General features: G+C 41.7%; 1 protein-coding gene across 11 annotated transcripts in view; it reads right to left on the reverse strand.

The window, feature by feature from the left end:
- Positions 1-26,635, reverse strand: part of C2CD5 (C2 calcium dependent domain containing 5) — an 875,314-nt gene that overhangs the window by 233,242 nt on the left and 615,437 nt on the right. For all 11 annotated transcript variants that reach the window (XM_085652749.1, XM_085652748.1, XM_085652746.1 and 8 more), the window contains 2 exons: positions 20,944-21,033; positions 11,142-11,229 (listed from right to left, as the gene is read on the reverse strand). In XM_085652749.1, coding sequence (XP_085508875.1) covers positions 11,142-11,229; positions 20,944-21,033 — 178 coding nt within the window. The remainder of the gene's footprint in view (positions 1-11,141; positions 11,230-20,943; positions 21,034-26,635) is intronic.

Consider the following 26,635-nt stretch of genomic DNA (forward strand, 5'->3'; position numbering starts at 1 on the left):
CATGGTGATAAGATTGTGGGTGGGAGCGGCACAGAATAGACAGAAAGCAAGATAAAGAGGAATAGATAGTTTGTTCAGGAAGTGGTGAATGAACGAGATCGAGGAGCAGAAATTGTTTGAGAAAGAACATACTGAAGTCCTGCCTTTCTCTTAATCAGGCAAATGGACCTTCAGTTTGGCACAGAGAGTACTCAGTCCCCTTTGCAACAGAGTATCCTTTCCACCAAACTGTAAATCGGCCCCTCCCTATGTTTGTTGACTTGCGCTGCGAACGCAAAGGCATGATGTAATTTCAAGGATGCACAATATACTTTTTAAAAATCACATAAACTCACAAACACATTGTGTGCCCGGCCTTGTCCACAGAGACAGGCTTCTCACCCTCAAGGCTTTTCGTAACAAGCATTTACAATGCAATAGGTCTCGCATTTACGTGAGTTTGAGCTATTGACATTGTAAATGACAATGCCTTTTATTTTTGTTTCCGTTTTTAAAACAGAAATAAAAGGCATTGTTATTTACAATGCCAATAGCGTAAACTCGCGTAAATGCGAGACCTATTGGATTGCAAATGCTTGTTTTTAAGGTAGTGCTCGACTTTACTATGACAAAAGATTTGGCCAAGAGTCGCAAGGAATGCCAGCAAGAGTAGTTTACACTTGGGACACTAGCCTAGCCAAGGGGTTTACGGACAATATTTCTCATCAGCCACATGATGAGGCCTGATCCCAAAGACATTTGCAGGCCTGGTCCTAGAAAAGGCTTCTTGGGGAATAAGGTGGCTATTTTTTTAAATTTATTTATTTATAAAGTTTTGTATAGCGCGAACATGACCCTTACGGGTATCAGAGCGCTTCACAATTTTGGGTAAGAGAGATACAGTATTGGGAGGCAAAATAATCGTTACATAATTATGCAAGACGCGTGCAGGACTCCTGTAGGTATCGGAACACATCACATAAGGGTACAGGAATGGGTGATGAACATTCGAACATATGTATGAAAAGGCTAGAAAAGGGCAGCAGGAAGTGGAGGTAACGGATGGTGGAAGATTCATTTAGATTTTATAAGAAACTTTTTCGGGAGTAGGCTCTTTTGACAATGCCTTCCATTAAGTATAAGACATAAAATACCATCCAGTATGGTCTCTGCACTTACCCACATTTGATAGCTACATTATGCCCCTCACTTTCAGTTATTCCTTCGTAAGTGCTGGTCCTCTGGGCAGCTGTGTTTACAGCCCCCTCATAAGGTATGGAAATTATCCAAGATGAGATCGCTGCCCAGCTTGCAATGTTTGCAGTTCCTTCCTTTTCCTTGTTCCTGCTTTGTTTTTCTCTACTGGCAATATATTTTGCCATGAGTAACAAACATGCTAAGAAGGATAGTAAATATTTGGAATGCTGGCCTTACGCTATGTAAGACTGACATCTTTAGGCACAACATTTCCCACCAGTTGCGTGATGTGGCATATTACAAAAGACATTTGTAGGCTCAGAAAAGGCTGCTTGGGGATTAACCCCTTCAGCGCGGCGCGGATTTCCGCGCCACGCTGAAGGTTCCATGCGCGGGCGGGGCCATGACGGAACGGTTCCGTCATGCGCACAGCGCAACCGACGTGCATGACGGAACCGTTCCGTCATGCGCGTCGAAGGGGTTAAGGAATCTGGGGTCGGATGCACAAAGGTTTTTTGAGGTCCAGACACCGCAATGGTATGTGTGGATATTTGCGACTGAAGTGCGGTCGTAAAACATATGCATTTTACCACCTATTACAAGTAGTTGGTAACTCCCCCAGGGACCCCTTCGCAAATGTTCGTAAAAATATTTCTGAGAGTAGGCTGTGAACCCATTTTCGTTTTGAAACACATCTCATTTTAATTCAAGGAAAATGGGATGCATTTAAAAAATAGAAAAAATTGCTTTACTGAAAAGCAATCACAGACATGGTGGTCTGCTGACCCTAGCAGGCCACCATCCCTGTGATTTTTGCGATTTCTAATTGGTCGCAAACCAAGACCTACCTCATGAATATTAACGAGGTAGCTCTATTTGCAACCCAATGGGAAACGCAAAATGTGTGAAAGACACATTTGTACATTGGTGTTTATGGTGACCAAATAGGGAATCGCAGAAATTTGCTATTTGGTAATCGCAAACCATTCCCTATATACATCTGGCTCCTCAAAACAGACGGCAGAGAGAACAGAGGTGATGGGTGCTAGTGGACTCATTTATATTTAATGAAACGTCTTTCTTGACATTAGTTATACTATGTTTAATCCCATCCAAGATAGCCTCTGCTCTAACCCACATTCGGCAACCACACTAATGAACTTCACTGTCGGTTCCTCATAAAGGCTGGATTTCTGGGTTGCTGTAATGGTACCTATTCGAAATGGGGGGCCTCACCCTCGATGCAATAACTGCGCAGGTGAAAATGTTTACAGTTCCTCAAATTTCCTTCCTCCTGCTCTGTCTTGACAAATGCACATAATACTTGTTTTGGACGACATCATCATGCTGCCCTTCAGCTTTTAAAGCGTCCACTGATATTGCTAATCCACAGAGATTTTCAATTATTTTATTAGAATATAAATCGGAGACAAATAGTGTGCAATGGGTTTTAGCATTATTGTTTGGCTCTCCCAATTCATGAAAGACTTCGGAAACAAACCAGTCTAGTATGTCTTTTCCTAGCTCTTGCAGAATCAAGGATACAGGGGTAGCCTCTGACGTTACCCTGGCTGGGTCAACTTTCACTGGCCTCCGAGAGTTGTACCCTATGGCAATCTTCTGATATTTCTAGTCAGTTTTTTCATTATCAGTGTAGAAACGTAGAAAGCAGCTGACGGAGGTAATACTGTTTAGATCACTTAATTAAAAAAAACGTTAAAAGCTGCATTAGAAAGTTGAAGAAAAGCACACTGGCTGTACTGCAGTGAACCTTACTGTAGCAATCAATGGTGGTAGCTGAGTATTTTTATCAATTAAAAATAATGGTTATTTGTGTGTGATTAAAGTAGCATAACCAGGTCTCAGGTTGAATGTAGTGGGCATTTGCGTGTTTGCATTGACATCCACCTTAAAGCTGCTGAAGAAAAAGTGCTTTTTTAAAAGTTGCACAATCATTTTTCCTATGCATATTTTTCACTTCTGTATTTTGTCTTTTCATAAAATAGTTGAAATTAGATTTATTTCATGGTGTAGTTTTCTCGTACTGTATTAGAAATGGTTGTCTCTAGTTGGCAGAGGTAGGTACCTTTTTCCAAGTAGGGACCGTTCTTCCTAGTCAGGGTAAGCGGGATACACTTCTAAAATAACCCCTGCTCATCACCTTGGTAGCTTGGCACGGGCAGACAGGCTTATCTCAGAGGCAGTGTGTAAAGCATTTGTGCATACATACAGTAACACAGTGAAAACACTACAAATGAACACCACACCAGTTTAGAAAAATAAGTAATCTTTATCTAAACCAAAGACTAGAACGACAAAAATATACAATACAGTAATAAAAAGGTAGAAACAGTTCTGTTCAAAGCAAATTGCAGAGGCAGCACTTTTGACACAAAGTACCTTGGATGTGTCACGGGCACAAACAAAAAGGGTCGCAGGGAAGGTGATGCGTCGGTTCCTTGAACACAGGGAAGGTGATGCGTCGGTTCCTTACTGCTACGCAGAGGAGGTGATTCGTCAGTTCCTTAACTGAGAGGGGGTGATGCGTCGGTTTCTTACTGCATCCCCCAGCAATGTGACTGACCTGGCGCCTCGATGCGATGTGTGATGATTTTCGGAACGATGCGATGGAGCAGGGCCTGCGTTGGAATCCGTGCGGTGATCTTGGCCTTCGTAGATCGGTACACTCGATGCGCAGTGCGGCGATTTACTGAGTCGCAGGCAGGTGTTGCATCGGTTTTTTTAGCGATGCGTCCGAAACAAGTGCAGATGTGTCTCGCCTCTCTTAGTTGCGTTGCTTTTCCAGCTCCCAACAGAAAGGAACAACCTTCAGAGGCCCAGAACAGCACCAGGCACCTCCTGGCAGGTCAGAACTCCCAGCAAGGAAGTTCAGCGGAGCTGGGGGTAAAGTCTTTGTATGCCTCAGACTTCAGAAACAGGAGGAAATCTCTAGTTCAAACCCTTTGAGATCTTCCTCAAGCAGGAGACACAGCGTCCTTGTCCTTTCCTTGGCAGAAGCATCCCTGCAGGCCAACCCCAGACAGCACTCAGTAAAGGGGCAGTACTTCTCCTCAGTTTCTCTAGCTCCTCTCCTTGGCAAAGGTTCCTCTTGAATTCCAGAAATGATCTAAAGTTCAGGGGTCTGGGCCCCACTCTGTTCTCTGGAGGCAGAGAAGCTCTATGTCCAGCCAAAACTAGTCATGTCCTCTCCGGTGCAGCTTCCTGGCAGGAGGTGGAGACAGCATTGTGCAGGGCAGACCAGGCCCATCCAGGTGTGAAAGAAATCTCCCCCTACTCTGAAAGCAGCCCAGGTCTATTCAGCCCAGCCATGACTCACCCTGGAAAGGCAGGAGACACCTCAACCCCCCAAGTGGCTGTCTGAACAGAATGCAAATCCCCAGCCCCTGTCACTCCAATGCCAGACAGTCAATACACAACCTAGAGAGGCACACTGGATAGAAAATACCTACTTTCTAAAAATGGTATTTTCAAACCCAGAATATAAAGATCACCGTCATTAAAAGATGTAGCTTAACATTCTGGGTTCAGCTGTATCAAACTTTATTTTCCTATCCTTTTCCCATGGGCAGTAATGCCGGTAAGATGTTATGAGCAAACTCCCCATTCTATCCTATGGGGATAGATAGCCTTACAATAGTGAGAAACGAAATTGGCAGTATTTCACTATCAGGACATGCCACACACACCAGGGCATGTCCTGCCTTTCACATACACTGCACCCTGCCCACAGGGGTATCTTGGGCCTACCTTAGCGGTGACTAACATGTAAGAAAAGGGAAGGTTAGGGCCTGAAAAGTGGGTGCACTTGCCAAGTCGACATGGCAGTACTATACTGCACATAGGCTCTGCAATGGCAGGCCTGAGACCTTGTTGCAAGTCTGCTTGTGCAGGTAGTACAATCGGTGCTGCAAGCCTCATAGCAGCATTTGATTTACAGGCCATGGGCACACACAGTGCACTATACTAGGGACTGACTAGTAAATCAAATATGCCAATCATGGAATCACCAATCCATAACAATTACAGGGGGAGCACTTACACTTTTGCACTGAACTGCAGTGGCAAAGTGCCCAAAGCATCTAGACCAGCAAAAACGAAGTCCAGCACACAGCAAAAACACAGGAGGCAGATTTAAGCTAGTTCAATAGTGAACTATATTTTGATTATGGCTAATTGTCTTCTGTTATGATCTGCGGCAATTGCCTTTATTTCTATGCATTATTAATGCAGATTTAAATCTAAATACTTTTTGCCTTCTGTAAGGATTTTTTATTTTGAATAAACATTCATGGTTTTGACTTCTGTTGTGCAAAGGTTTTTATTATTTGTAATATGGCCCCAGTCCCCTGCAACTCACACGGCTCCTGCGTATTGGCCGTTTGATTTTATTAGTGCAAAGCACAGACAGAGGCTACCTAATTAAAATGGTTGCTGGCAGGATGTTTCAAAACGGTAACTCTTAGGTCATGAATATTAATACAAGCAAGGCCAACTTTGACTTCTGTCCTTTTATTATTGGTAAATTGAGTATTTACAACTATTACAAACTGCACTGAGGTGTTGTAAAAACTCCATTACCCATTGAGGGTAGGGGACTATACAAGTTTTGCAGGTGTAAACAGGAGTGTGTGAGGTTCGAGCTCCAAGTCTATTTTTGTCTGAGATCACCAAATTGGAGCCACTACTACCACTGTCTCATGATACCTGTACACCAGCATCTGTAACCTCGCTACCACTGCAAAAGAAGCAAATGCATGAGGCGCTAATCTCCTCTAATTTTGAAAGAATGCGTCCATTCCAAAAGTTTTTGGGTCCTGTTTCCAGCTTAACAATCTTGAAAGCTGGGTGTTCAATCTGAAAATCGTCCCTGAAGGGTTTCCACACTTTCTGAATCATGAGAAATAAACCAATATACAGCATCCAATAACTAGCATCCTGAAAGTTCCTGGAGAACCAGACCAACACTCCACTGATCAGAATTGGAATATGGTCTGCCACCAACACGATTCCCTTGCTCATACAATACTCCTAAAAGACATTGGCTGCCTCTGCTAGTCTCTTTGAAAGCAGCCCCTCCCCATTTTCTTCATATATCGAACTGCTGACATGTCCATGCACAACATTACACAACACTTCATCTTATGCCCTGAAAAACATTGAGCCACAAATGAACCTGCTAACAACTCAAGATAATTGATTTGGAAGTTCTTCTCTTGGGCTGTCTACCGAGCACCAGCAGATAACTCTCCACGTCATTCCACTACCTTCCAAACTTGCAGATTGAGACCTGCTCCAAATGTTGCCTGGCTGTTTTATGCCTTCACATGCTGCAGTTACCACCCCAAGTCTTCCTTTGCCTCTATAATAAATTTCATATTTTCTGAAATTCTCCTTCCTTTTCCTAAATGTGCTATCATTAATCTATGCCAAGCCAGATAACAAAGAGGCCCTGGAAAAACTGCCTGAATAGCTCATAATGAACTACTCTACAATACATGCTAACATTCCCTAAGAAAAATCTATTTCTTTAATTTCTCCCTAGGCAACCTTAATTCCACTACAAGTATGCATCACATATCCGTCTTGGGTGGAGTATCATGACCATGTATAGGCACTCTGTGAAAATAGTCAGCAGGGTTCTGATCTAAAACGCTTGCAAAAACTAGGGTAGCATGGTGAGCAAAAAACAATGGATTTAGGCCCAGATCTCTATACTGGGGTATATTGTTCTTTTTGCATTAGTTACCCTGAATGGGACGGGTATGACCAGATGTGGGTCCCTTGCTCGCGATACCACTGGATTCAAGCGATCCATGCTGATGAGGGGTTATACCCCAAACACAGTCATTGGATGCTTGTTTCCGGTCCAGGGAGGACTTGGCCTGGCAGTTTGGGCTGGGCTATTACCATGGGGAGTAGGGTCAAGACTGATTTGCATATGGCTGAGTCCAAACAGAGGCTGCGTGGTGAGCAAAGAAACAATGTATTGAGAACATATCTCTGTACTGGGAGTGAGTGTTTTCACATTGTTTAGCATTCCGTCCAAAAATTGTCCTTTTTGTATATGTACCAGAAGCTCTCCACAAATAGCCACTGTGTTGATCACCACAAAAAAACGAATTACAGCCCAATATCCGATGGTTCCTTTCAAACAAGTCCTTATGTCATCCTAATCTTCATTATCTGAGGGAGTACAGTGATCCATGCACAACTTTCCCATGATGGTGCAGCCATCAAGAGAAGTCAGATCAAGTAATTGAAAAGATGTCAGCTCCCCACAAAATTATGCTTATGCTGTCAGCATGTAAACTGCTTATACTTCATTCAAAATATGCTTAAGTAAAAAGTCATCTAATTTCTAAGTTGACTCAATTAATCCTCGGAATCGTAAGAAAATTGTTACCACATAAGGCGATACATTAAAGCCCATAGTGTCCCGAGTTAGTGTCATGAAGATCATCAAAACTCAACAAAGGTATAGAAAGATGAATATACCTATATTGAAGACATTACTTTACTGTAAGATACAGGTTAAGCTCAGTCTATCACTCTAAACATCCAGCATTAAGCCCCATTCACTTTATTACTCAATGATTTTTTTAAAATGTAATTTAAATTTGAAAATGACCAATTTTCAAAATTCCAAATACCAAATTCCAAAAAACCCAGTCCTCTCCCAACCCTCCTACCCTTTCTCCTCGTTCTAAGTTTCTTTCTGCTCTGGCTGCTTATTTTGCGAGCAGCAGCAGCAAAAGAAGTGCGAGAGCTGTATGTTTTGGTGTTCTATTACTTCTTAGAATTTTACTAAGGCTCTAAATTATTTCTTATGTTGCAGGTCAAATGGGAGCAATGAAATATACGGAATTATGTCAGCCTCCGTGCATTGTCTTCAAAATAATTTTTCTTACCAAGGTGCTTGTCCCCAGAATTTCTTTTCTTATCTGGGCAGGATAGTGAGTCCTAGGGCAGAAGTGGTGTTTATCCACAAGTCTACTCGAAGTTGGTTCGCTTTTTGTCTCGCACTTGTTGGCAGAATCAATCCTATTTTGCCCAGTACTGGTACTCTAGCAGCCAGGAATTCTTTGCCATGTTGTTTCATCTTTCTTTGAAGGGTTGAATAACTTACTTATTCTATCTAGAGTCATCTTCTCTCCTGCACATTCATGTACAGCTGGTTAAAGGTGCACTTCAGCTCTCCTTTCTCATAGCTTCGTGGAAAACGTGTAATATTTTACTTGGCATAAGCGACAGCCATTTTGGCTGCGGTGTCCATTTAAGTTTCCTTCGTAATTCTTTCGTTTTTTCACTATGCTTGTGCGATCTATTTTAGTTGACTTCCTGACTCAGCTAAAAGCAATGTACGTGCTTCGGGTTCGTAGCTGCCAGAGCACCTGGTCTCAGATGTTAACTGTCAACCATTTACTGCTGCCATAAGCACTCCTGCTCCCCCTCCCACTTTACTGACCACGTGGTTATTCATCTGCCTTTGTTTGCCGATAACTTTTTCTAAAACGTACTCTCCCTATTTCTGTTCACATGCTTACACTGCAGAAAACCCGTATAAAAGACCTGTGTTCTGAGAATTCAGGGTACTACCTCAGGCAGCACTTGAGAGTGCTGTATGGATGTGGTCCTACCCATGAGTGATTAATAAAGTTGTTATTTATTTCCAACTCCAGTGCTGATCTCTATTTTGTTGGTCTCTGAACCGGTGGACAAAAGGGTGACCCTCCACCAGTGTACCCCTAAAAAGGTACAGTTCCACAGCTTTGCCTAGGTCATGGCTTAGATCTTCAAGGACTGATGAAACAGAACTGTGTCCAGAATTTGGTACTAATGTGTTTTATGCAATTTAAGCATGCACATTCAGTTTGAAGCATCAAGCCCTAAACAATGGCTCTTTTTAAAGTGTAGGAAACTATGTCCTGGACAGGAACCCAGAAAAATAATTGAATAATGGAGTAAACTCAAAATTAGACAATGCATTGGTAAAGTGAAAGGAGGCATAATATGTGCTGTGGCTCACTATTTAATTGGACAGAAGCAATACTTCACATGAGTCCAATAAGGTTACAACATGTTTAGTATTAATTGAGTTCCAAGTTATGATCCAATTCTCAGTCGTGTTTGTGGCTTAAAACTGCAGCTCAGGGAATGACTGCATCCTGTTTCTGAATCAGGGCACATTTAGGACAATTTCAAATTTGCTGGTACCAAAGTAGAATTGCTGTAGTAGCAACAGATGCTTTTGCTGCTGGTATCCCAGGGGTTCTGTTGTGCCAGGATGTGCTCCTTCAGAAGGTGGCAAAGGAGAAAGAAAAGGGGGATGATCTAGTGTGGTGGCGGAGCAAACGTCAACAAGGCTTTCAATAAAAATCCTGACAGATATGTAATTTGATTAATACCGTACCCCGAAGCGACTTCTCCAAGCCCACCTGCCTCACAAGTTTCTACACGACGAAGATGGAGCCCAAGGCCCAAGCAGGTAGTCAAGTTCACTCAGTGTATGGCTTGACCTCCAAGTTTTTAGGACAGGAAATGACCTGCACACTTGACTTGGTGTGCCTAACAAGGACACATTTTTCAAAGGGCAAATGTTTTTCAAAACCTACTTCATGTTAATGCCACATGCAAATTTTCAAAACACTAAGGGCATACAGATGCTAAATTTGGGCATTTTTTATTTATTCAAGCCTAATGTCCTTCGCAAGAAAACTGCAATTAGGGGGACTGAGTAGGTAATGGTTTTGGCAGTGCTTAACAAAAAAGGTAAACCAATTGCCAATGTTTGTTTGCATGGACGCCAATTCACCAGAATGCTAGTGGTAGCGGAAGGGACAACACAACATTTGTTCTCCCTAATGAAATCACATAATAGACCTCTTAGCACGGCCAACAGCCTCCTGCAAGCTTTTAAAGACTAATGTAAGGGGTGTAAACTCATTTTCTAAATTGAGCAAGTAAAGCCCAGTTTGATTTCTGCACCTTGACCTGTCATGACTCCCTAAGAATAAGTGACACCCCTGGTGATCCCTAATGCATTTTCCTACATTGCATGAAGTGCACAATTTGGGTGACAGGGGTACCAGTCGCAAAAACAGTTATGAACTGGAGCAGCTTCTATTTTCTTACCAGGTTTGGAATAAGCTAAACTCTGGGCAATGCACGCAGACTGTGCCCTCTGTTCAGAAAGAATGTACCTCCAAGGAGGAGAGGATCAAATTCCATCCAGGATCACAAGAGGACACCTGTAATCATTGTGATCCATAGTGTGGACACGCAAATGATATATGATTAATGTAAATGCACGTCAGAAATATTATGGGCCTTAAATAAAAGGCTTTTGTCGTGATGTTACTATGATGTGCATGAGATGAAATTATTTTATAAGCACGAAAACATAGTACAGGAATTTCAAAAACAAAATGTAAGAAATCTGCAAGGCTCGGTGTCTTTTCAAATGCAAATGTTTTGACTATTATACACAATTACAAAATTGGCAATATGCAACACATATTCTGGCATAGGTGTTGTTTTTGCTCAATCAGTGGAACCAACAGTGTTCCAGAAAGTAGTTTCATTCAACAAATGTTCAATTAAATACATTGTTTAGTTAGTAAATTAATTCATTCACTATTTGCAATACAATCCAGCAAAAAGTACACTTCCCTATTACTTCCTACTCTGATTCGCGGTTTGATGAATTTGTTGATTGAAGTCTTCTGGCGTTCCAGGTTTGCATTTAGTTTATTGAATCAGAAACTAATTTTCCTAGCCATGATTGACACACACATCTAAATACACGCCCACCCAAAAATGAAGCTGGCAACATAAAATATTGAAAATAATTTCTTATGGAAAGTAGTCGTTTACATTTAAATGTAAGTAATGCATCTAATTCTTAAAAATACACCTCCCACCAATTTACTCCCATAACTCCTTACCTCGCTGCATTAATTTTTCTGTTACACTTTTATTCATCTGTAATTCCTGCTGTTTGTCGAAGGTTATTGCAACTGCTGTCACTGCAACCTGCAAAAAGAAACTCAGAAATTTGTTTCACAGATACTTGCTATTGCTAACATTGTTTTCATTGCTACACCACATATAAAAGAAAAAAAGCAATGGCAACACCAACAAGTCTTGGTAAGGCTGAGCTACTGGCTTTGGCAATGCTTTTTGCCGACCCCACTCGTATGATAACATCAACTTGCACGTACACACTTGGCAGGTTATCTTTAAATGGATTTTATATTAAGCAAAGTCCATTCCATGATGACTGGCAATGAACGTACATCCGTCATGACACGTGTCAGTAGAGATGCGAGCGGCCCAGCAGCACATAGCAGCGGAAATAAATAATATATATATATATATATATATATACATATATACATATATCTAACCATCACAAGTGGTATTTGTAGCAGCTATTATTCCCCCTAGGGTAGTACGATCCACAAGTGTCATGGCATTTATGCTATATATTTTACACATTGTTTTATGATCAAATTGTAAACAGTGGGTCCTTTTATTGACTTATTTACTTGTTGTCAAATATACAAACAGCGAATTTTGCACATATTTATGCATTTTAACATTTAAGTTATTCAATATAATCTGAAGATTGGTTTTTGCACTTTTGCACAACCATACTAGGTGCCACTTTGCAGTGGCTTTCTATGTCTATGATCATGGTGATCACATGATCCTAGTTTGAAGTTTGAACCTTGTGCTGACACTATGTATTGAATCACTGCTATTCCTCACGTTGTCATGTGAACAAGGCTCATCTGAGCCGAAAAGTCAAGACGACACTGCGAATGGAATAAATTAAGCACCTAACTGGAGGTCCGTGTCCGCCTTTTATTTTGAAGTTGAGGCGTCAACCGTCGTCTTCATTTTACTCAGCGGCATTTGGATATATGTGGCAGATTGGTTTCGTCAAGCCACAACACGGGACCCTTTCTTGCAACGGTCAACGCCGTCAATCGAAACTTTGTCCAAGTTCACTTGGATTGTATTTGCTCCGGAAAGAGAAAGGCGTTTGATCCCCCTCGTAACCTGAATGAAACGGAAGTCATACGGAAGCTGAGAGCAACTTGCGAGTACCAAGTCGGAGGACGCGGAGCATCGGAAGAGCTCTCCAGCAGTTGTGACTTTACATTAAGCAGGTTCAAGTGGGGGAGGAAAGTTATTGGTGCATAGGCGCATTTCAGTAGTTAGGTCAAACAGCTGATTTTTAGTCGCCAGCATTCTATCATTCTAACAGCAGTATGTCGGCTGACAACGTGAGAGACCGGGAATCAGCCGCGTCAACCATGTTTACAGATAGTCTCCCAATCCCCAGCAATATACGTGGGAGAGTGAATGAAGAAATGAACACCACTAACAAGTCTCTAAAAGACATTTTTAAAACACTAGAAAAGAAATCAGAAAGTGAGCAAGCCAAGTGGTGGGAAGCTAAATCCCTACAAGGATACATAGAAGTAAACCGCATACCGAGGGGTCTTCGTATTATGATAGCACCTAGCTATGAAGACCCGAATCCTGATTTAATGAGGGAATGGGCAGAAAGTAACTTCATGACGACTAGTGCTCATCCTAATTAAATATGCGGAGATAGATCGGACCAAACTATTAACAGAGATAGCTACCCTGCATGAGCAACTGGAAACCCTGGGTACAAAAGAGGAGAAGGAAAAACTAACAATTGAAATAAACATACGTTTAAAAAAAGAGGAGACCAAGATAATGGAAAGAAAGGCATACAAATTCCAATGAGACAGGAATGATTATGATTTAGGACAAATCTTCACATTCTCGAAGAAGTTTGATGCCCTCAGAAATCCCGGTGATAAAAGTCAAGTCAAAATGAGGAATACCAGAAAAATTAATGAACAGGCAGAGTCTTCGTTGTCGGAATTAAGCTCAGGGGCAGGCACGGAATCGGAAACAGAGATGCGTGATGACACCCAGCTGAGACAGAGTGACAGACCATCCCCCGGAAGAGAAATCAGTTTTTTAAACCGGGAAAGGTTGCAAACGCTCAGACCTCGGACTCAAAGGCAGCACGGAGAAAATATGCAAATTACAAATGCAGGCAGAGGCAGAGGACGAGGAAGAAGCACTGCCTTCGCAAACAAAAAGAGGGGCAGAGGTCAATGGATGGCCAAGGAATAATGCCATCCAAAGAATGTGATAAAACCATCATCAATCTCACGTCTTGTACTTTGACTGATGAGGAAGAGGGCATCCTTAAGCTAGGCCTGTCGTAAGTCCCCCTGTGCAATATGAACTATGCCAATACTAGATGTGACATTTACAAAGCAAGGAAACTCAAACTACGGAAATATTTTGCCTTAAATGATACCACAGACAAACCTACGTCAATGAATCAGCCCCCCTCAATCAGTGATTCATCAGAAACATTGCTAACAGCCGAGCTTCTTGAGCTTTGGGAAACTGATGGAACAGGCTATGAGCAGAGAACAGTCTGTGCAAATACAAGAGCTAAAACGCCTTTCAAACCTCCATCTGTTTTCAATCCTCTTATGCCACGGGATGTAATTGACATTTTCCATGAGAATACGACTATTCAAATAAAAAAACTTTATAAAAAAACAGTAACTTAGAAAAAGAAATATAACAAACAAACATCTGAATATGAAACGCTCATGAAAAAACTTAGCGCAGACAAAAACATTGTCATTCGACAAAGCGACAAAGGTGGAAATGTGGTTCTTATGATGCGAACAGATTATGACAAAGAGGCCTACTCTCAACTGAATGACCGCCAGTGCTACGAAAGAAGTAATGCCAGTGCACTCAAGGCTACCCAGCAAGATTATCATCTGAAACTCACCAAGTGGAAAAACAAAAGGCTTATTACAGAGGCGGAGTACAAATTTTTCAAGGTTGATAATCCGGTAACCCCAGTAATCTATTTTATCCCAAAGATACATAAAAATGAGAAGAAACCCCCTGGTAGACCGATAATATCAGCTAGGGGGGGTTACTAGAAAAAACTTCAGTGTATATTGACTATTTTTTACAGCCATTTGTCACAAAACTTTCCTCATATATACAGGATACAGGAGACTTTCTCTGTAAACTTCAACAAATCAAGTGGATTGACGGTTATTGGATGTTAGCTCTTGATGTTACCGCACTGTATACAAGTATTAAGCATGAAGATGGTCTAACAGCAGTAGCATATTATTTGAACCAAAGGGAAGGTCAGGACAGTGAACACAACAGTATGTTATTTCAAATGCTTGAATTTTGTTTAACAAACAATGTCTTCATGGTCAACAATCTCCTTTATCGCCAACTACAGGGAGTTGCCATGGGGGCCAGTCTTTCGCCAAGCTTTGCCTGTCTGCATATGGGCGCTTGGGAGGAACTGGTCCTCAGAGTCAAACACAAGGATGAAATAGACGAATTTGTGGTAGCATGGTTTCGTTACATTGACGATTTGTTTGTTATATGGAGGGTTAATGAGGACCAAGCAAAGGAATTTGTTACTAATATCAATGTGAATGAGTACAATCTTGCATTCACAGTAACTATGAGTCAGACATCTGTCACTTTTTTGGATACTGAGGTTTACATTAAAAATGAATCTATAGAAACAAGATTATTTCGCAAAAAAACAGCTGGCAATACATTATTGCATGCTGGTAGTGCACATCCAGCTCATTTAATTGCGAGCATTCCATTTGGGGAAATGCTACGCCGCATCAGAAGAGTATGTAGCAACACATTAGACCTTGAGACTGCACAATTGTCCAGCAGGAATAGATTCATTGAAAGAGGGTACTCTAAAAACAGCATAGACAGTGCTATAAACAGGATCTTTTAAGTTCTTATACTCCTGTGATACAGAATACTGATGCAACTCAGACTGATATTCTTGCAACAACAGAAAACACCTTCAGAATCATCACAGGTTTCAGTAAGCAACACAAAGACATACATAGGATCATTAACCGCAATTGGCCTATAATCTTGAATGATCCTATCATTGGTCCTTCTTTACCAACACGAGTTTCCCTCACGTTCAGTAGAGCCCCTTCGATGAGGGACCTCCTTGTTGACACTAGCCCTGAGACCATTGAAAAGACCACTTGGCTGCAAACCAATACAGGTTTTTTTAAATGTAAAACTTGTAAATCTTGTACGCATGGGGTGAGTACCAAAACATATCAGGATGGGTTTAGCAATTTTGAACATCAAATCAAAAAGTTACTGACATGCAAAACAGAGTTTGCTGTGTATATACTTGTATGTCCATTTCCCCTCAGATATGCGGGCAGCACAAAATTGGCCGTGCACAAACGGATTTTACAACATCTCAGAGCTATATCCAATCAGGACAATACTTATCCTGTGGCCAGACATTTCAGGGATTTACATCAGAGTGATAACCGTCTTCTCAAAAACTATGTGATTGACGCTGTAAATGCTAGCAGACGAGGGGGCAACAGAGACACTAAACTCCGCAAATTGGAAACCCGCTATATCTTACAGCTAGATACCAAATACCCCATGGGGCTTAATGTTACTGAAGATCTGTACACTTGCTTACCTTAATTCTTCAATTCTTCAGTTCATAACAGCTTGTGTTTATCTGGGCATGTGCAAAATGAATCAACTAAACCTTTTTAGTATGTCCTGATACTCTGATATGTCTTGCTAAAATGCCGGCTGGCATTTATCGTTTTGTGATGTTTTATTCAAACAGAGGGTTACTCTAGTTACCCTGTCCTGCCTTATTGAAATACAATTTGATAACTCTTTAGTATCTATTTATCGTTTTTTCTCTTTACATTTCGTTAGACATGGCAGTTACACCTATTTCTTCTGGGTATAAATGTTTAACCAATGAGAATCCAGGAATTAGCTATTATTTTCTCATTTGGATATGTTCTTTTCATCATTTTTGACCTTGCACACAAAGTGATCCAAATTAGTAACAAGTATAAATCAAGGGTTCAGTACATGGCTATAAGGTATTTTACCAATTTTTATTATTCTATGCATATTCATGTATTTGCTGATCTATTTGTTTGTACATAAAATTATTTATTTGGATGTTAACTGTCATAGGCATTTATGCCGCTATATCTAACCATCACAAGTGGTATTTGTAAGAGCTATTATTCCCCCTAGGGTTGTACGATCCACAAGTGTCATGGCATTTATGCTATATATTTTACACATTGTTTTATGATCAAATTGTAAACAGTGGGTCCTTTTATTGACTTATTTACTTGTTGTCAAATATACAAACAGCGAATTTTGCACATATTTATGCATTTTAACATTTAAGTTATTCAATATAATCTGAAGATTGGTTTTTGCACTTTTGCACATCCATACTAGGTGCCACTTTGCAGTGGCTTTCTATGTCTACGATCATGGTGATCACATGATCCTAGTTTGAACCTTGTGCTGACACTATGTATTGGATCACTGCTATTACTCACGTTGTCATGTGAACAAGGATCATCTGAGCCGAAACGTCAAGACGACACTGCGAATGGAATAAATTAAGCACCTAACTGGAGGTCCGTGTCCGCCTTTTATTTTGAAGTTGAGGCGTCAACCGTCGTCTTCATTTTACTCAGCGGCATTTGGATATATATATTATCTACTGGCGGTCGCCAGTAGATAGTTATAGTTAGGACCGTGTTTCCATAGGAAATCCGCAACATTCTATTTGGAATAACTTTGCCGCCGATTGATGATTCCTCGCGAAATTTTCAAAATAGGTGGGACGCTCCGCTCCTACCCTGAAAGTCTCGGGGGGATTCGTCAAGCGGGGGCTGAGAAAAAAGGGGGGTCCCAAAACGCGTTTTTCCCATGCAATTTTCCATTGGGACCTTTAGTCCAAGGTACAGCCCAAACGGCTGAACAGAATTACTTTAAATTTGGCAAAGAGGTAGTCCTCAGGTCAGGGATGTGCCTTTTGCATATCTGGAGTCAATCTGTTCAGTAGTTCCTGAGAAAATTGCAGTTAAAAGTACATAAATATCTATAGCCTCGCACCGTGCAGGGTGGACAGTTCCTGACCCCCTAGCCTTTGTCAGGGGGTCACTGAAGGACCCCCAAGGATGAAAAAAACATTTATTTTTTTCAAAAAAGCGCGGGGTGCGCGCATGCAACGCACAACGCATCGTGGGCGCACGGTGCGCGCACGGTGAAGAACCTGAAAAAAAAAATATGAATAAATACATAACTTAGCATTTTAAAAAACGTACAAATTCACTTAAAAAACCATAGGTTTCACACACGTTATAGTTAGGAATTAGCATTTAAAAAACCTTGCAAATTCACTTAAAAAACCATAGGTTCACACATGTTATAGTTAGCTGGACATTTCCCTCGTAAAAAACCAATGAAATTCCCCCGTTATAGTTAGTGCAGGCAACTATAACTCACGCGACCGCAATCCTCTGCTGATGACGTCAGATATTACATCACTGATTACATATGTGTCTTTCTGAAAAATAAATATCTGTAATATATGTATAGCTAAAGATTAATGGAAGAAGACATGGGTAAATAGGTGTCTAAATACAGTGATGTAATATCTGACCAGGGCACTCCCTTGGGAGGGAGGTAAGCTGGACCCCGATATTCCCTTGAAAGAAAGGCTGGTCTGCCTCCAGTGAAAGAAAGGAGGCATGGTTGCAACTCATGGTCCTATTCTTTGTCTAATTATCTCTCCTCAGTGACACTTCCTTTTTTTTCCTTTTTTCTACGTCATACTGTTGCAGTCTACACCAGGTACCCCTAAGTAAGGGTGTATAAGGGTGTGACACCATCCAAACAGTGCACCTGATGTCTAATTTCGCCAAGATTGTTTTTAAAAATTATTTGGAATCAATCCGTCCTGGAATCGGGCAACACCTCCCACTCCTTGAGCCCAAACTATTTTTCTCACACCCCCTTACCCCCCCAACTTCCCTACCGAGGCTTTGAGCCCAAATATTACAGTCATCCCCATGGCAAGTGAGATGTAATGTGGATTACTTTGGGCGCGGATTGACATATGGCTTGGCAGGGACTGAGTAAACTCCCACTCTGCCTCCTCACTGTCAGAAATACTGTCCAGCGCCCGGGTTGGGGACTGATGTCAAGATGATCCCACCCCCGACTCAATACTTTTCTCATTTTTTCTCCCAGGTAGTCTGAGGGTTTTGATCATCCCACAGCCCCCGATGAGCATATTGGGGTGTTTACCCCTCATACTCCCATTCCGTGAAGGGGGAGGCTCTGAAAGGAAAGATAATTAGTGCTTATGAATATTACTGAAGATCTCATGATGCAGAAAGCATCTTTGAGAGATAACGATGAACCCAAAGCACTGACCTCTAGACGCAGAGTTTCAGAAAGTGAAGATAATCTCTAAACAGATCTTAAAAGTTTAAATACCTCATCTAATTAGCATCAGATACCAGCGTCTAGCTTAGAGAAATGGGGGAAGGATTAAGGTGCTTTTAAAAAGCGGGATTGCAGGGAAGCTCTTAAGTGTCCAAGAGAAATAGTGATCATGGCAAAACTGAAATGACATCCTACTGCATACTTTAAACAAACAAAAGAAGGAGTACATCCAGGAGACGGATCGAAATCTCCAAATTGCTGGGAAAGGAGCACAAGGCAAGAAAAATGTTCTTTTCTTTAGAAGACCCCTCACTCACCAACCTGGTTGGTTACATGCTTCATCATCGGGGTCCCACCCGGATTGCCGAGTGCCATCCGGGTGTGCTTCGACACCCGATTACAGTGGAGCAGGTAGTGTTTTGGTGCAAGTGGGTGAATAGTGGATTAAAAATAGGCCAGATATCACTCACTATGAAGATTTATTCCGGAGCGACTGGCCAATCTTAAAAACATTGAGTAGATACCTTGCTTGGTTAGATTGACCAATGGTATCTAAAAGTGGGAAATAGAGCTAATAAGTGCAAAAACAACGGTCTACATGTTTCAACCTGTGTTATGGTACTGTTAGGTTTTCGTCAGGACCAAATGACGTGACCCGGGCGGTGTACACACGCCAAGGTGTACCCTACCCTTGATCACTGTGACCTAACCATCTACTCACGGTCAGGTGTCCTGTCATCCAATTTGAAGACAGGAAGAATATACCTATTTCCTCCAGATCGGGTTCTGAGCCAGCACCACGACCCCGACTCCCATGAGGCACGCTATTACGCGTCTAGTAGTAAGTGCCCTTTTCTCCCCTTTCATGTCAACCTGTACCACATTTTAACGCTGAGATAACGAGCATGCATGCTTTGTAACGTATGCCCTCATGATTATGTTTGAGAGCGGAGACACCCACTATGAATGACTGAAGAGAGTGGGTCTGTATGATTCTTTCACAGGCACAAATGATACCCTGTGGATTATCTTAAATGCATTTGCATGCAATGGCGTATTTACGCCCATTGTACTTGACGATTATGAATGGGTCATAATCATTGCTTTCAGCAACTGAATCGGTTACTGAATTACCCACATACCTCTACCACTGCAATTCAGGGGTAGTCCTTCAGTTGTGTTTGTACGCGACGCACACATCTGGGAATAAAAGGAGCACTTTTACATCAAACACTGTATTACATACGTTTTATTGCGTTTGCTTGTAATAATGTGTTTGTTTTTTACAGATTCTTCCGGTCTTCAAATTGGATGACAGAACACCTGACCGTGAGAAGATGGTTAGGTCACAGTGATCAAGGGTAGGTAACACCTTAGTGTGTGTACACTGCCCGGGTCACGTCATTTGGTCCTGACAAAAACCTAACAATACCATAACACAGGTTGAAACATGTAGACCGTTGTTTTTGCACTTATTAGCACTATTTTCCACTTTTAGATACCATTGGTCAATCTAACGAAGCAATGTATCTACTCAATGTTTTTAAGATTGGCCAGTCGCTCCGGAATAAATCTTCATAGTGAGTGATATCTGGCCTATTTTTTATCCACTATTCACCCACTTGCACCAAAAAACTACCTGCTCCACTGTAATCAGGTGTCGAAGCACACCCGGATGGCACTCGGCTATCCGGGTGGGACCCCGATGATGAAGCATGTCACCAACCAGGTTGGTGAGTGAGGGGTCTTCTAAAGAAAAGAACATTTTTCCTGCCTTGTGCACCTTTCCCAGCAATTTGGAGATTTCGATCCGTCTCCCGGATGTACTTCTTCTTTTGTTTGTTTAAAGTATCTCAAGGGGACTAGGAGTATTTCCCTCCATTTTTATGACAATTCCCTTTTCTCTCTTACTTGTTTTGTATATCCTACTGCATACAACAGAATGGTTATTTGCTTAAAAAATGTCTCAGGAGTGTTTCACTATTTTACATCACACAGAGATGCCAAATGAATCTAAAAATAACCATGTAATGGATAATGGGGGAACTATACAGCTAAATAATAAGATGTGGCAGAGCCTAATACGGCCACCTGGCTTGGGTTAACGGAGTCTTTCAAGGTTCAGATTATGAAATGCCTTGGCCAGTACTTTACTTGCTTGTGAGTCACTGCAACACTGCAAATGGCTGTAACAGTAATTTGCCACATGGGTTTTGTGTTTATATTGTAATAAAACCCAAAACAGAGCTATTCTAAAACAAACACATCTACCCACCGAACTAAAATGTACTTTCAAGAATACGACTGAAAAGAAACAGCTGTCCCCAATAGTGAAACCATAGATTATTGTATTACCTGAATTGATTCATCCTCCGGAAGAGCCACTGTAAAATTGACATGACAGAGGCAGCAGGGAATCATTGATCGCAGCTTGAAATACAGACTCTGTTAAAAAATATTGAACATGTGTTTATAGAAAAAGTATAGCATACAGAATACCTAATGGTTTAAATAGTTATAGTCTTCACAGGGAACATAGAGGAATAATTAAACTAAGCATCTGCACATATTCTCACCTAAAACCAGAGGAGAATGACAAATATACATTTTAAGGGATGGTTCTAGATTTACTACAAATAATAAAATCCAAATAAGTTTTATATTTCATTTTGAGTCCTTCTACTTAAGATTAGCATACCAGGCAACTTTGTATACACAGACGCACACATTTAAGTCTAAGGTATTTCAGAATTGTTGCTTCATAGTTTCAGAAATACTGAGAGGCGGCATTACAACATTAATTACACATTATAACTGCCCATTTTACATCAGGCCACGTTTATCACAAATTGAAAAGCTGATGTGAACCCCCTCTTCTCAAAAATTTAAATGCCTTCTCTTCAATTTCTGTCCAACACAGAATTTACATCGATACACCTAATACAATTATAGAGAAAGAGAAGCATTTGGATTCTCACCAGATGAGATGTTAACCAATAAACCAATGCTCACATCTGTCACATGTCCCCTTTCAATGGAAGTGGGTGTGTGAGAGTGAACTGGTGGTTTTCGCCATTGTTTCAATATCTGTTTTATTAATATGCGATGACACAGAAGTGCTACTCAAAAGACTGACATCTCTTGGTTACCCATTTAGCTGACATCATGCTCTCATAGAATTTAGAGGTGCGTAACTAAAACTGGCTAAAATAAAATCTGGATGTAATGATTGCGCTCCTCTACCAATATACCAGTTTTACCAACCAAGCATATGGAAAGCACAAGACCGAAAACACAGATTGTGTACCTTGGAACGAGACTAAGAACGTCCGGGTTCCGCTAATGCGAGCCAACAGAAATACATATTTCAAAGAGAGAAGAAAAGAGTAAACCCTTGGGAGACTACAAGCAACTGCTGGTCACACCACAGCATTTAAACCACACTTGCAGTCCTGTCTGCGCACTACTACATCACTGCAGGTGTAGGTCATTATATCGCCCCTTCAGGAGTCTTATGATATGAGCAGAATTTATAAAGCGCAACAAATGCCCATAAGAGTCAAGGCGCTGTAGTGTCGGTGACCACTGGGAAAAGAAGCTGGTTTGACAGGAAGGCAAGAAAGACTGTCTCTCCCAACAGGGTAAAGAGCCAGGTCTTTAAGGTTTCCCTAAAGGGAGAGTGCATTTTAATACAAGTCAGAGCTTTGCAGCCGCAACCACGAAGCTCTCCCTCCCCATCTTTTCTTTCCAACTCTCGGTATAGTAACCAAGTTGTAATGAGATGAACAAAGATTTCTCCCAGGCATATAACAATGAAACATAGCCTACATTCCCTCTCCCTCCAGGCTAACATGATGTACAATGCAGGGTAACTTGAACATTATGTGCTTTTTTATTGGGAACCAGTGCAGGCAATGTAGTACCTGGACACAGACTGTCGTTTCGGATTATCCAGGCGAGCCTTGCCAGCACATTCTGCACTAGTTGCAGTTTGGCCTGAGTGTCTGCACTAGTTGCAGTTTGGCCTGAGTGTTATTGTTGGTCTCTAGGTACAGCACATTACAATAGTCAATCCTAGAGGAGACCAACGCTAAGGCTACTTGTTTCTGTGCCGGAAGGGGGATGAATGGAAAGATTGTCTTCAACATTCTAATGATCCAGAAACAGGTTGTTGTGGTGCGCTTGACCTGCCGGTGCAGGGAAAGCTCACTGCCCCAAGATTCTTGGTTATGTCTGTTTGAGCTGGTAAGATACCCAGAATATCCGGCAACCAATTATTGTTCCACATAGAGGCTTGTGTTCAGAAGAACATTACCTCCGTCTTCTCACCATTAAGCTTTAGAGAATTTTTTTCATCCACCCAGCTACTGTTGTTATCATACAGCTGATAAAGTTGGCTGCGGTGGCATCCATGTCTTTAGAAATCGACACAATTATCTCGGTGTCATCAGCATACCTCTCTGATTGTAGCCCAAAAGCGTGTATAAGCCTGGCCAGTAGGGAGAAGCTAAAATTAAATAGCATGGGGCTCAAATGTGAGTCCTGCGGCACCCCACATGGCAGGGAGAAAGGGTCAGATTGCAACTGATTCACATACACCCTTTCAGATCTATCCTCAAGTAATGGGGACAGCAGTTTCAGTGCCCTATCTGTGATACCCAGTTCCAGTAAGTTTTCGATCGGCAGGGATGGGGAGATGGTATCAAAAGCGGTGCACTTATCCAACAGGATCAGCACCGCTGCCTGCCCTGCATCCACTAAGCATCTGATACTGTAACATAGCAGATAACACCGCTTTTTCAGTTCCATGATTTTTCAGGAACCCGAACTTTGAAACGTCTAACAGACTCTGTTCCTCCACTTCAGCCATCAAGTGGCTGTTAATATGTTTCTCCAAGTCCTTGGTTGGGACAGGGAGCAGAGAAATAGGACAATAGTTCTTAAGGCCATCGGGGTCAAGATTGGGATTCTTGAGAAGTGGCATTACTATTGCTTCCTTCCAGAGCCGAGGGTAGCACCCTGAGATGATGGCTTTGTTCATCAATGCAGATAACGGTTGAGCTACCCCATCAGTCACCATTTGAAAACTTTTTGGTGCACATAGCTCCTGGGGAGAACCTGATTTGGTTTGAGAAGGTGTAGTTCAACAAACTCCAGTGTAAGTCAATGAATTTTCCTTGACACCTATAGATTTTAAGGAGTCTGGCAGCAGCTCTAAACTTGAAGACAGCGTATCATCGGCTTCTGTTTTAGAGACTTCTAACTATAAATATTTGAGATTTTAAGTTGAAAAAAACTCTGCTAGCTGGTTACATAACTTAAATAAGCCTAACATTTCTGACAAAGCTGGAGGTGTGGATAGCTGCTGAATGATTGTAAAGAGTTCTTTAGAAGAGTTAGTTGTCTCAATTATGTTAGTGCAGTAGATGCCTTTTTCTTCTCTGAGAGCTAATTTATAGTGTCTGATCGCAATCTTATATGCGGATCTTTCCTGCATCTCATAATTGTTTTCTCCAGGCATGTTCTTGGTGACTTCAAGCCATTCTGAGAAGCCTTAGTCTTTCTGTAAACCAGGGGGCCGTGGGCAGTTTTCTCCTGGCATTGACTTACCGTATAAGTGCTACCTTATCAGCTGCTGCACACAGCCAGGCTGAGAGGTCCTCCGCCCCTTTGTCCACATCCTCCTGGACAATGAAGAGCTTGCTTCCAAGAGAAATAGCAACGGATTCTACTGATACCCCCTTCCAATCCCTCCTGGGGATCTTAATATTAGAGAGAGTATCACTTTTTTGGGCAGGTGGCAAGGTGAATGCAAAGTAGACGGCACTATTGTCCAACCAGCTGAGGGAAAACACTTTCTGAAAAGACAGCCGAGGGTCAGAAACCCATAAGCTTGGACCTGTAAGGATTTTTACTGCAATGCTCCTTAGGTGCCTCTGGAAATTCCTTGTTTGTTATTGTCATAACAAGAAGAAAAGAAAGGAGAATGCAGTGCGATTTACTCTCCAAAGAACCTTCAATGGGAAAGGCCTCCAATTACTGGTAAAAGAATTACATTTATAATGCTCTGCACTCACTTGATTATTCTTTCACAGAGAGTGACAGGGTGCCAGGCTACTTCAGTGCCAGGGGTCTCAGCCTTACAACATATAACTGTTGTAAAGAAGCTATGAGCAATTATTTCACCTCTATGCGGATGTTTACAATTTCACATCTTCAAATAGTTAAGAGCATGGCACTTTGGGGCAGATGTTCGCAAACTAGCAGATTAGCAGAATCTGCCTGTTTGTGAACGCAAAAAATACTTTTCCGATGTAGCAAACCCAATTTAGCGATTTGGTAACCTGTTACCGAATCGTAAAATAGGTTTTGATACGGTATTAGGAAGGGGCGTGTTTAGGGCGTCCCTTCCTAATACCGTATCGCATCGGTATGTATGAATGTTTTGTGACCGTAAATGAGGTCACAAAACATTTGCATTTTACCACCTACTTCAAGTAGGTGGTAACCCATTCACAAAGGCTTTGTCAATGTTCGTAAAATCATTTTTTAAGAGAAGGCAGTGGTTCCACAGACTACTGCCTGCCCTTAAAAAATGAAAAGAAAACTTTTCCCTTTTCTTTTTGTAAAGCATCTTGTTTTCCTTTAAGGAAAACCGTCCCCTTTACAAAAAAAAAGATTGCTTTATTTAAAAGCAATCACAGATATGGTGGTCTGCTGATCTCAGCAGGCCACCATCCGTGTGATTTTTGTGATTCCTAGGGGGTAGCAAATTGCAACCTACCTCATTAATATTCTTGAGGTAGGTCATTTGCGACCCCCTAGGAATCGTAAAAAGTGTACTACACACCTTCAAACATGCCATTCTGCGAATTCTTAGGTAATCGCAAAATGGTATCTTCATACATCTGGCCCTTTGATTCCTATTCAGTTTGGTTTAAACCCTGCTCCACTAAGCCACTTCTCTGACAATCATGCAGAAATATACAGTAACATGAAGGAATATGCTACTTACCAGTATGCATCTATTCTTGGCATCTAGAGCTGCAGAGTTGTACGCTTAGCATAGATCGCCATCTGGTGTTGGGCCCGGATGTTTGCAGTTTGTTTTTGTTCTTTGGACAGTCTTTGGAAGTCACGAGTTCGGTGACTCCTCCTTCGGTCCGTACTGCGCATGGGCTTCGGCTCCATCCTCAGATTGTTTTTCGCCAACAGGAAAATGATGGAGCGTAGTAATAACAGTGAGAAACCCATGTGTGTTGTATCTAAATAAGATGGACTGGAACGGATACAGGTAGCCGGGGAGGCGGGTGGGCGTGTACAACTCTGCAGCTCTACATGCCAAGAACAGATGCATACTGGTAAGTAGCATATTCCGTTCGAGGCATATGAGCTGCAGATTGTACACTTAGCATAGATTATATAGCAGTACCCAACCTTAGCGGCGACCACCGGTATCCGTTGCAGTGGTTTGAAAAAGTGTCTTTAGTACAGCCTGGCCCACACTAGCTTGCTGCTTGGAATGCACATGAAGGTGTGCGGTGTTGACCATGTGGCTGCTTTGCAGATGTCATCTAAGGGTATGTTCCCTAGAAAAGCCATAGAAGCCCCTAACTTTCTAGTAGAGTGGGCTTTAGGTGGAACAGATAATGTTCTTTTTGCCTTTTGATAGCAAATTTGTATGCACTTTACAATCCACCTAGCTATCCCTGATTTAGAGATGGGGTTGCCTTTATGTGGTGGAGAGAAGGAAACAAACAATTGTTTAGTTTTCCTGAAAGGTTGCGTTCTCTGTATGTAGTACAGTAAAGCCCTCTTAACATCAAGTGTGTGTAAGGCCCTTTCCGCAACAGATTGAGGTTGCGAGAAAAAGACAGGTAATTCCACCGATTGATTGAGATGGAAGGGGGAAATGACCTTGGGCAGAAACTTCGGATTTGTACGAAGTATGACCTTGCTGTGATGTATTTGTAGGAAGGGTTCCTGTATAGTGAACGCTTGTATTTCACCAACCCTTCTAAGGGAAGTGATAGCTACGAGGAAAGCT

Source organism: Triturus cristatus, chromosome 4_1 (assembly GCF_964204655.1).
Source record: "Triturus cristatus chromosome 4_1, aTriCri1.1, whole genome shotgun sequence".
Taxonomy (NCBI): domain Eukaryota; kingdom Metazoa; phylum Chordata; class Amphibia; order Caudata; family Salamandridae; genus Triturus; species Triturus cristatus.